Below are 12383 nucleotides of genomic sequence, written 5' to 3'. Positions count from 1 at the left end.
AGAAGCCTGAATGGCAAAGAAATGGAGCTAGCTGAGGAATTAGATAAGTACCGGATCGACATAATAGGGGTGATTGAAACAAAAAAAAAAAGACCAAAACTGGTGATCACTTCCTGAGCTTCCAAAATGTTATATTCAGGCAATGACAATCAAGGAAAAGAAGGAGTAGCCATAGTATTCAACACTAAATACAAGGCTAATCTTCTTGAATGGCAGGCAATTTCAAGTAGAGTGATGTGGGCAAATATCAGAATGGGGAACTGGACAATGAGATTTATTTGTGCCTATGGTCCCACAGAAGGTTCTCCTAAGGTAGAAGTGGAGGAATTTTGGGGGGGCTTTAGAGAAAGCAGCTGACACAATGAAAAAGGAAAAGATGGTCCTTGTTGAGGATCTAAATAGCAGAGTAGGGAATGATTGTGAGACATACAAAAATATTTTGGGAAAATTTGGAGAAAAGAGCAAAGCTAATAATAATGGCAAATACCTGTTGCATTTCTGCTCAGGACATGGACTGATTATTGCTATCACCATGTTCCAACATGAAAATATGAAAATGTGCACAAATTCACATGGAGAGAAGAGGCAAGGAATAAGAAAAGTCTCATTGACTATGTTATTGTTGATAGTGATGTTTTCTCCCTGGTACAGAACACCAGAGTGTACAGAGGATTTGAAATTGGAAGTGATCACCATTTAGTCTTGAGGCAGGATAAAATTGAATTTCATATGGAAAAGAAGAACATGCAAGAAAGTTTTAAAGAGAATAAAAGTTGACCAGCTCTCAGATGTGAATTGTAGACTAAAATATACAAATATTATTCAAGAAAAAATGAAAGAACTTCAGAACAGGAATCAAACCTTGGATATTCAGAGGCATGCTCTGAAGAAAACATTGATTGATTCAGCTGGAGAGGTATGTGGTGAAGTTGTTTACAAGGATAGAAAAATCAGAACTCCATGGTGGACACAGGAAGTTAAAGAGGCAGTGAAGAAGAAGAAGAAAGCATATCAAAAGTTCCTGGCAAATAAGTCAGCTTGTGCTCTTAGAGAATACAGAGACAAAAAGAAAGCTAAACACTGTGTAAAACTAGCTAAACAAAAGTCATGGGAAGACTTTGGTAAAAACATAGAAAATAAATATCAAGAAGGTGGCAAGATATTCTAGAGGTTGTTGAAGAAGCTCAGAAATGAAGGAAAGATGCTGTAAATGGAATTAGAGATGATAAAGGTGATATGAAAACTAGCGAAAAAGATATCCTTGAAGTATGGAGTAATTACTTCGAAAAATTGCTAAATGAAACTAGCAGTGATGACAGCACTGTGATAAGAAACACTAACCAGGCATGGAATCAGGAATAGATATCCATACTTGAAGTAGAAAAAGCCATCAAAAGTCTGAAATGTGCAGCTGGAGTAGATTATATTAGACCAGAAATGCTCAAGTATGGAGATATAAAAGTTTTACAGTGGCTATACTGCATAGTTCAGAGGGCCTGGACAGAATGAGAGTTCTACTCCAATCATCTGACGAATCTCAGATGATTGAAGTAGAGCTCTCATAGTACCCATATATAAAAAGGGAAATAAAACTGATTGTTAGAATTACAGAGGTATTTCTCTACTGAGTGTTCCTGGTAAGATTTATGCCAGTATACTTGAGAAACGGTTTAGAAAGATTGTGGAAGAGAAGCTTGGTGAGGAACAAGCTGTATTCAGACCAAATAGAGGCAAACTTTACAACAAATAGTTGAAAAGTCATGGGAATATAATAAAGATCTGTATTTAAGTTTTGTAGATCTGGAAAAAGCATATGGCAAGAGAGAAGCTATTCAAAACGCTACAGTTGTATGGTGTCAGTGGATCATTATGTCAAACAATACTTAGTCTTTATTTGAGTTATAAGTCAGCAGTTAGAATTGAAGTACAGGGAGATTGTTTAATGTTAAATCTGGTATGAGACAAGGATGTACATTATCCCCTCTGTTATTCATTATCTATATGGATTACATTATGAAGGAAAGTGGTATTAAACCTGAATATCAAAATTGGAGATGTTAATATCAGCTCCTTGCTTTATGCAGATGATGTTATACTTCTAAATAAATCTGCTACAAGTCTGCAAGATTCCCTGACTAAATTGAATAACTGTTGTGATAGATATGGCATGAAGGTCAGCAATAACAAGACAAAATAATGAAAATAGGTAGAAGCATTAAAAATATCAGCTGCATTGTGAATGGAGAACCTATAGAACAAGCAAAACATTTCAGCTACTTAGGCACGATTTTTAGTGAAGATGGTAAATTTATTATGGAAATAGACAACAGAATCAACAAAGCTGGTATGGTAAGAAGCCAACTGAATAAATTTATACGGAATAAGAGAGAAATTAGTTGAAACACTATTAGCTGTATACAAGACAGTGTTCAAACCAATTTTAACTTATGGATCTGAGAGCTGGGTCAGAAGTAAAACACTTGACCAAAGACTAGAGACCGCAGATATGAGAGTCCTGAGAAAGATTAGGGGCATGAACAGATAGCATCGGCAATATCATATTAAAAACTAGGATATTAGGAAAGAACTTGATATTGTCAGCATCCAGGAATGCGTTAGCAAAGCTAATCTCAGGTGGTATGGTCACTTAAACAGAATGGGTGAAGAAAGATTAGCAAAACAGGTGTTCTCTGCCAGGTTGGCAAGAAAACAACCCAAAGGAAGACCAAGATATAGGTGGATTGATACTGTACAAAATGCCTTAGAAGATAGAAATATGAGATCTGAAAATGTTGTAGCTTTGACAGGTAATAACAGATTGATTTGGCGGAAAATTGTAGGTAGGAAGTTAGTAATGATGTAAATTTTTCATGTAGTACTATCATATCCTGTACACCCCCTTTAGGGTAAATGTCGGGAATTTGATGATGATGTACTTTTTTTTTGTAGGAGATTTTTTCTGATCTGCAGTATCACTTATTTTTGATATCTCTTTCTTTCTCTCTTATGTGATGTCAGAAATTACAGAGCAGTTATATCTAGTGAGGAGGGGAAGAGCAAAAACTCAAACATCCACACACACATGAGTGCCAATCTCCTGTCCATATGTGATATAGATAGTACTTCCAGCATACTGCTCTCTCTCTCTCAGCATTATCTTGCAGAGTACATTGTAGCAAGATTATTTACTGGCTGGTTGAGAAACTTCCTGACACATTATCACTAATTCATCACCTGTACTGTCCAGTAGCCAATCAATTTTACTGCTTTACTGCTGTACCAGGAAGCCAGTACATTCAAATAGAGAATGTATTGGCTTCCTAGTTTATAATGGCGCTAGCGTCGCCGTAGCACGTGGCGGTGAATTTGAGCTGTGCAGAAGAAAGTGATTTTAATCGGTGAATAGTCCGCTTTTTTCCCCGTTTTTGAGTGCTAAATTGTTTCTCTGAATACGAGTGTACTTCAGTGGTTGTTTTTTGGAAGTTAGTTGCTGTCGCGATATAATATATTTTGGTACCTTCGGAATCGAACGCGTAACGGTGGAAGACAAAACGAAGCTAAGTTACTGTATTTAGTTATATTTCATTTTATTTAATTATATTTAGTACTTAAATGTTCTGATGTTTGTACTTTTTTTCCTCTTATTTATTAATTGAATAATTATTAAAGATTACGCTACTCGGCAGTAAGGAATGATGGTGGATTCAGCAGCAGTCGCAAGTGGCGTAACGCCAAGTCCTCCGCCATTTAAGAACTCAATTATTAGCAATATCATAAGGGACTTTGTGGCATACAGTACTTGCGGCATGTATGCGTCTCGTGAATTACATATGTGGCTTGTTAAAGAGAGTGGAAAGCGTATGTGCGCAAAATGCAGGCAGTTGGAGGAAATAAGTACATTAGATATATCGATATCCGACTTTGTTGCTCCAGGAACGGGGAATGAATGTAGGAAGACAAGTAGTATGATAGCAGAGAATGAGAAAATAATAGTTGATAGTGTGGAAGGTGTGAGTGACTGTGGAAGTTTAGGAGATGGTTTTGTTTGGGAGAGTGAATTTAGATTAAGAGTGACTGACCTGCAGAAGGAGATAGATGAGTTGAAAGAGGAGGTAGAATGTCTTGTGAATGAGAGCAGAAGTATGAAAGATAAGATTAGGAGAATGGAAGAGATAAATGCAAGGCGAATCAGAGTAGGAGAGAGAGAGAATTTAGGGAGTATGAGTGGAAGGTATGGGGGTGCTAGAAGAGGAGAGAATGGAAACAGTAGAAGAGAGGGAATGAGAGAGAGGTATGGGAATGCTAGCAGACAAGAGGATGGAAACAGTAGGAGAGACGGAATGAGAGAGAGATATGGAAGTGCTAGAAGAGGAGAGAATGGAAACGGTAGGAGAGATGGAATGAGAGAGAGGTATGGGAATGCTAGAAGACGAGCGGATGGAAACAGTAGGAGAGAGGGAATGAGAGAGATGTATGGGAGTGCTAGAAGAGGAGAGAATGGAAACAGTAGAAGAGAGAGGTATGGGAATGAAAGAAGAGGAGAGAATGGAAACAATAGGAGCGAAGGAATGGTAAGAGGTATAATGTATGGCGACTCAATGATCCGTGGTGTTCAAGATAGGATGCGTGAGGAGTGTTTGCCAGGGGGAACAATAGAAAGGGTGGCTACGGCAATTAAGAGAGGTGAAAGGGTGGATGAGATGATTGTGATGGTAGGAACGAATGACTTGAGTGGTAATGTAAGTCGGGCAGCGAGAGATATGAGATTTTTGCTTGAGACTGTACGGAAGAAGACAGAGAGAGGAAAAATAGTGTGCATGTTGCCTAGGTATGATAATGATGAGCTGAGCAGAAGAGCGGTGATATTGAATGGCATAATAGCGAGAATGTGTGACAAGAGAGGACTGGTATATGTGGATGCCTGGAGTGTGTTTGAGGAAAGAGAGGAGTTGTATGCGAGAGACCGTTTACATTTGAATGAGGAAGGACGTAGGCATCTGGAGAGATTGCTGTTCTGAACGAGTCAGTGTGTCCCAGGGAGGATGATAGCAGGGGTGGCCTCTTGTAAGAATGGATACTTGGGAGAAGGGAGACAATGTCAGGTAACACTGAGCCCAGTGGAGTCCAGAAGAGATAATGCTGGGTATAGAAACAATGGCATTTATATGCTGTATACTAATGCCAGGAGTATCCGGAATAAGAGAGAGGAATTGGTGGCGCAGATAGCATCAGCCTGGCCAAAAATTATTGCGATCACTGAGACGTGGTTGACAGAAGGGGATATAACAACAGGAATAGAAGTCGCTGGGTATAGCATTTTTCGTCAGGATAGGAGGGGAAAGCGTGGTGGTGGGGTACTGCTTATGATAAGTGATGACCTATGTCCTCTAAGAGTGGAGAATTTGGAAGGAAGTGAGACAAATGATTTTGAGAGCGTATGGTGTGAGGTAGAGGTAGGCAAGACAGGATATTTAGTGGGGTGTTGCTACAGACCCAGGAGCACAGAGGATGGGGACCAGGAGATGTTTAGACAGCTAAGTTTGGCAAGTGCAAGAATAATGATTGTTATGGGAGATTTTAACTTCAGTAGTATTAATTGGAGAGAGGAAGATGCATGTAGCAATAGGGGAATGGAATTTCTAGAATTCTTGAGGGACAAATGTCTTAGGCAACATGTAACAGAGGGAACAAGAGGTTCAAAAATTTTGGATTTGGTTATAGCATCAGAAGAGTTGATAATAACTGAGTTGACGTCTCTCCCACCAGTTGGAGAGAGTGACCATATGGTGTTGACTTGGAAAATGAATAGACATGCAGGAGTATCAAAGAGACGGGAACTTATGTGGAATTATAAGTCAGGTGATTATAATAGTCTTAGACATCAACTTCGGGAAGTTTCATGGAGGGAGGAATTGGAAGGCCGGGATATCACCAGTGCGTGGGAAATTGTGAAAGAATATTTGTTATCAGCAATGGTAAGTTGTATACCACGAGTGAAGAAGAGGATGCAATTTGGAGTAAAGTGGATGACAAACAATATTAAACAGGAATTGCATGCGAAAAAGAGGCTATGGAAGAGATATAAGGAGATAGGTGAAGAGATGCATGAGGAATATAAGACACAGGCCAGAAGAGTGACTAGTGTGGTAAGGAAAGCGAAACTGGAATATGAGAGGAGATTGGCCCTAAGATCCAAAGAAAATCCTAGGGAATTTTTTAGCTATGTGGCCAGTAGGAGGAGAAATGACTGTGGAAGAATGATATTGTGGGATTAAAATGGGAATAGAGTGACTGATGCAGAGGACATAGTGGAATTGTTCAATGAACACTTTATTGGAGTATTTCATCCTAGAGGAGTCAGTTTTAATGCTAGAGGGATAGGACTGGTACGAGGTCTGGAGGTACAGGAGGAGAGTGTGTTTCAGATACTGAGTACTCTGGATGTCAGTAAAGCTGTGGGACTGGATGGTATTTCGCCACGAGTTTTGAGAGAATGTGCTAGGGAATTGACAGTACCTTTAACGTGGCTTTTCAATGAAAGTCTGGCTTTGGCAAAGGTGCCCAGGGAATGGAAGGAAGGTAAGATAGTGCCATTGCATAAGGGTGGTAACAGACTGGAAGTGTCTAATTATAGGCCAGTCTGTGTGTCATCAGTAGTTGTTAAGATCTTGGAGAAAGTAGTGAGGGACCGTGTACAGCATTGGGCAGATGAGGGTAATGTTATCTGTGAGAATCAACATGGATTTGTGAAAGGACGCTCTTGTTTTAGCAATATGCTAGCCTTTTATAATAAAGTTACAAGAACATTAGATGAGGGAAAGGCATATACTGCAATTTTCTTAGACTTGGCGAAGGCATTTGACAGGGTGCCACATGATAAGCTGATATTTAAGTTGCAGCACATGGGTCTGGATGTCAGATTGGTCAACTGGATTCAGGATTGGCTGTCTGATAGGTATCAGAGAGTTGTGTATGGTGGAGCAGTTTCCAGGAGGCAGAGGGTTACAAGTGGGGTCCCACAGGGCTCAGTACTAGGACCTATATTGTTTAACCTTTATATCAATGACATAGCCAGTGGATTGCAGGGGAATATTCAGTTGTTTGCAGATGATGCGAAGCTGGGAAGGATTATTAGTAATAGTGCAGATGTGGTAGCCCTGCAAGAGGATTTAAATAAGCTAGATAGATAGGCAAATGAATGGGGGTGTCAGTTTAATGCAGCAAAATGTAAGGTCTTGAGGTTTGGGAAAAATCGATGGGATGCTGCATACTCTATGGGAGGAGTTATACTGGAGGAAGTAGGGGAGACAAGAGATCTGGGGTTGATGATTGATAGAAACCTGAAATTTAGGGGACATATTGCAAAGGTGGTGAAGGTAACACAGAGGATTGCTGCAATTATGAGAAGGACACTGACCTGCAGAGATAAGAGGGTTATCATTCCGTTGTATAAGTCTCTGATCAGACCACACTTGGACTATTGTTCTCAGATTTGGTCCCCAGGATTTGAAGGGGATAAATTAACTGTGGAAAGGATACAAAGACGGATGACAAAGATGGTTTCAGGACTGTACAAGGATAGTTATGAGGATCGGCTGAGAGAATGTGGACTGCAGAGTTTGGTGGATAGAAGAAGGAGAGGTGATATGATTGAGACTTTTAAACTGTTGAGAGGTGGTTACAGGGTTGACACTGGGGAGTTCTTTCGCTTGGTTGATCAGCAGGAAGGAGTGATGACAAGAGGCCATCCCTGGAAGTTACGAAAGGAAACTGTGAGCAAGAGGGTAAGGAGTGGTTTCTTTGTGTGGAGGGTGGTTGAGCCGTGGAATGCATTGCCTGATGGAGTGGTGGGAGCGAGAACGGTCAGTGAGTTTAAAGAGTGGTATGATAGACTTTGTGTTTCTCAGGGGGGGGGGCCTCCCCTCAGTGAGTCTTGACAGACTTTATGTCTTAGGAAGGACCTCCCTCAATGAGTCTTTTGACTCCTTGGAGGCCTGAATAATAATAATAATAATAATAATAATTATGATGTGTTGAGCATGCCCAGTAAAGATGTCACTCACATTCATGAAGAGAAACTCGGACAGAACCAGAGATCCTATTCTGAAAAAGTGAACATGGTAGTGGCCATCTTAGGCTTCCAATAAGCAAGGCAATAATGTTTCACTCAGCAATGGACATCTATCTCTTAGTGGTCTAATTAACATTTCCTTATATGCTTATAAAGCAGCAAATACTTCCCTACAACACCAGAGCCACATTTGTGGAAAAATGCAAGACTGGGAATGTGGGGGTTGTCTTGCTGGGAGAGACTGTATATTGCATTTTGGTTATATAACATTGTATGCATGGTTTTATCCAGTATTGAATACACTTTGGTCAGCTATGTCTCAAATTGCTAGCCTATGCTTTATCATTGTATATATCTAATGGCAGGGCACACTGGGGAAAAGTGAGGATTGGACATTGGGTAGCAATCCCCCTATCAGTTCTCTGCTTTCCTTATAGACTTTGTGGAAGTCTCCTCCAGTTAACTAGCCTTGATCCTTAGTGAATTACATTGTGCATGCACACACACACACACACACACACAAATGTAATTGTGATTATATGCATAATAAAATAAAACAAAAATAGCAACATTCTATTGGCCTTTGAAATTTCAGATATTTTTATGCAAATATTAATATGTTATAACCATTTATAACATAAATGATTATAGTGATAATAATTGTTCTACAAAGTTCAGTTTTTAATTTTTAAATGGGTTTTATTTTTTTAGTATGGAACAAGAGATATAATTGAACATTTGTCAGAGGAGGGGTATGGGATAAATACACTTCTTATGTGTGGAGGCCTGCGTCATAATCCTTTATATGTTCAGATGCATGCAGATATTACAGGTCTGTATTTTACTTTAGTTGTCAATTGAAATATAACTAGTACTAGTATAGTAGTGTGAAAAATTGTGATGACATGAACTGGAAAACTTTTATGAAAGGAATAATGTATGTAATATAAACTGTTCTTAAGAGAATTGGATTATCATAAGATAGCTACAAAAATATGTATGTATTGGATTATATACATTGAAAGATCACATGTGACATGACTTTTTTCTACTGGGCTGGATTATTTTTTTGTACTTAATATGCACATCTGAAAGTACTGCAGTGCCCTATTAACACTGCTAATCTGTGGAAACTATGTAATTAGTTTTTGGGAGGTAAGGGGAGCTAGGATGTTTACCATTTTAATATTTAAAGAAAAAGTAATATAACAGAACACTTATGCTAGAAGTTTTATTTGCATAAAAGTTTTGGTAAATTATCAAGTGCATATGTAAATTCAAAAATTAAACAAGTTCAAGTAACCTAGCTGAAAATTGAAATAAGAATGTGTCACTTACCCATGCGGAGTATATTAGTACTGTTAAACTGCTCTAAAGTTATAAAAGTTTTATATGTAGTTCAGTGGAAGTAGCGCTTGCATCCTCTGCGCTAGGCCACACGAAGATAGACTTATAGTTCAAGTCTAGTCGCAGACTGGAGGAACTTTTTCTAAGCCTTTCTTTGACCGGTTCCCGAGTTAGTCGATCTATCTATGGCATGGGCAAGTGGGTTTTTTCCTCCTGGGAACTCAGGTTTTTCATCCCATAAACTCAAGAAAATCAACTATAGAACTCATATTATTTCAGACAGTAACATATCCTGTTAGATTAGGTACCAAGAGATGGCAGCACTTGTTTGTCAATCTCTTCATTGATGGCTGCCTATAATTAAGTAGACATGAGCCAGCTATCTCTGAATGGCTACTGGTGGAGATTGACCTGCCCACTCAGTCTCTAAAAGCTAAATAAGGTTTCAAGGCCTCACCTACTCCCTATAAGGGAATAAAAGGCATTTGCTTATTATTTATTAAAAAAATGGAATTAGGATGAGTGTGTGAAGCACTATTTCCCATAAGGGGTATAGTAAACTCAGAGTAATATAGCAGCATTTTGCAATAAGAAAACAGGTTTTATATAGGACTTCAGTCTTTTTTGAAAGAATTCTGTGTTGGAGGAGATGGCTTGTTATATGCAAAATTAATATTGTTTTTTTTCTTTTTTTGAAAACAGTGTTTTAGAAATAAATCCAGCAGCTCACTTCCAGTATCATCAGATAAAGTATTAACACAAACTGATGCATGAAATCAATACTACTACATAAATGAAATGGGAATTAATGAACCAGGAAACAAGCTATATGATTTTGATTTTTTTTTGGAGACGGAACTGGTTCTACAGTTTCTTCTTATTTCAGAATCACTCATTCTGATACTTCTCCTGTTGTTTTTGGTATGCATTACATTTAGTAAAATAATATTTTTTTTTGTGTGCGTTAACCATTACACTATTGAACATAAAAGAGTTAAATGTTTCTACATGTTCTATACCTCCAAAATACATACACACATGCATGCACACAATATATGTGTGTGTGTGTCATCTAAAAAGGATTAAAAAGATGATAACACCATTAGAGATCCTTTTAGTGAATCAATTTTCTCTGAGTAAATTGTTTTGGGATAGTAATTAATATATGCAGGTAGCTTATCTCAGTGTATGCTAACAAAGTTGCACCTGAAGTATCTTCAGGACTGAGGCAACTCGTAGTAAAGATGGGCCAAGCTCTTATCACTTCCTTGTCTCAGTATCTCCCATAATGCAAAGCACATCTCCTTACAGACATGTATAATGCTATGCATTAAGAGGAGGGCCACTACCCAGACTGGTTTCGACCTTTATTGAAGTCTTGTCAGTGGGAGCCAGACCCAGAATTAGTGATACTAAAGCAGAAGCAATGGAGAGGTCATATTTACTTATACGAGTTGCCAAAAGGTGTACCACCTTATTATTAAATTACTCTGGATTTAGAGAAAGATATTGGAAGTTTATTTTTCATTTGGTTAGACTATAATAAATTTAGTTTAATCCTTTATTCAAGTGTATGCAAACAAACTTTGCGCTTGAAGTATCTTCAGGGCTGAGGCAACTCATAGTAAAGTTGAATCAGGCTCTCATCACTCCTTGTCTCAATATCTCCCATAATGCAAAGCACATCTCCTTGCAGACATGTATAATACTATGCATTAAAGGAAGGGCCACTACTCAGACTGGCTTCGACTTTTATTGAAGTCTCGTCAGTGGGAGCCAGACCCAGAATTGGTGATACTAAGGCAGAAGCAATGGAGAGGTCATATTTACTTATACGAGTTACCAAAAGGTGTATCACCTTATTACTAAATTACTCTGGATTTAGAGAAAGATGTTGGAAGTTTATTTTTCACTTGGTTAGACTATAATAAATTTAGTTTAATCTTTTATCCAAATGCATGCAAGCAAAGTTTGGCCTGAAGTATCTTCAGGACTGAGGCAACTCGTAGTAAAGGTGGACCAAGCTCTCATCATTCCTTGTCTGGCTCCCACTGACGTGACCTCAGTAAAGGTCGAAAGTGGTCTGGGTAGTGGCCCTTTCCCTTAATGCATAGCATTATACATGTCCCCAAGGAGATGTGCTTTGCATTATGGGAGATACTGAGACAAGGAGTGATGAGAGCTTGGTATACTTGTTATACCTTACATTCTCGGATTGAAAATTTTAACTGTTTTGTTCTCTTTCCACTTTTTAATTGTTCTTTCTGAAAATGTTCAGTCTGTGGATATGAGATAATTGCCTTACAGATGCCATGGTACCTGTAGTTGCTACCTTAAGTTCTAGTGAAGTTTCATTAATATTAATGAAATCTTATTAATCTTGGTTCACAAAAAGAACTTGGTTTGTATAAACTTACTTTATGCCATAATCAGGTGATTAAATTCTATCCTATAGTCTGCTAAGTCAGTCAGTCAATTTGTCTTTTCTGTCCAATTTGCCTGTTCCAGGATGGGAAACCCTCCCTCTTTCTCATGAAACTGGCTAACTCCCATTCCCTGGCATAAATAATCAAGATACAGGTTTTGTAATGACCTTGGTTATTTAGATAATTAAGTTGATAAAGACAAAGCCCTTATCTTAGTTCACTGGTCCTAGATATTCAAATCCAGGTTTCTCAAACTAAACCATATTGTAATATTGACTGAGCTGGAGAAATTTGAAAAAGATTAAATTAGAAGGTGAAGGTTTTTAATTGCTATTGATAGATATAAATATTTATAAGCATATGTTTTTAAAAATTTTGCAGGACTTCCAGTTATATTGCCTCAGGAAAGAGAATCTGTACTTCTCGGTGCTGCAATATTAGGAGCAAAAGCTGCAGGTGACTTCCCAAATGTTATATCAGCAATGGAATCCATGTGTGGAATTGGAAAAGTTATACAACCAAACCTTTATGACATCAGG

At 38.4% G+C, this 12383-nt stretch overlaps 1 protein-coding gene across 1 annotated transcript in view; it reads left to right on the top strand.

Moving 5' to 3' along the window:
- The window catches only part of LOC150098518 (FGGY carbohydrate kinase domain-containing protein), a 204169-nt gene that overhangs the window by 167231 nt on the left and 24555 nt on the right, over positions 1-12383 (top strand). Inside the window, exons 13-14 of the mRNA XM_090405821.1 lie at positions 8783-8903; positions 12226-12382. Coding sequence (XP_090261947.1) covers positions 8783-8903; positions 12226-12382 — 278 coding nt within the window. The remainder of the gene's footprint in view (positions 1-8782; positions 8904-12225; position 12383) is intronic.

The sequence above is a fragment of the Typopeltis vanoorti genome, chromosome 15 (assembly GCF_054136105.1).
Source record: "Typopeltis vanoorti isolate ZY-2024b chromosome 15, IOZ_Tvanoo_1.0, whole genome shotgun sequence".
In the NCBI taxonomy this organism is placed as follows: Eukaryota; Metazoa; Arthropoda; class Arachnida; order Uropygi; family Thelyphonidae; genus Typopeltis; species Typopeltis vanoorti.
The sequence above is the reverse complement of the archived record's forward strand: the minus strand, read 5'-3'. Positions and strand labels throughout refer to the sequence as shown.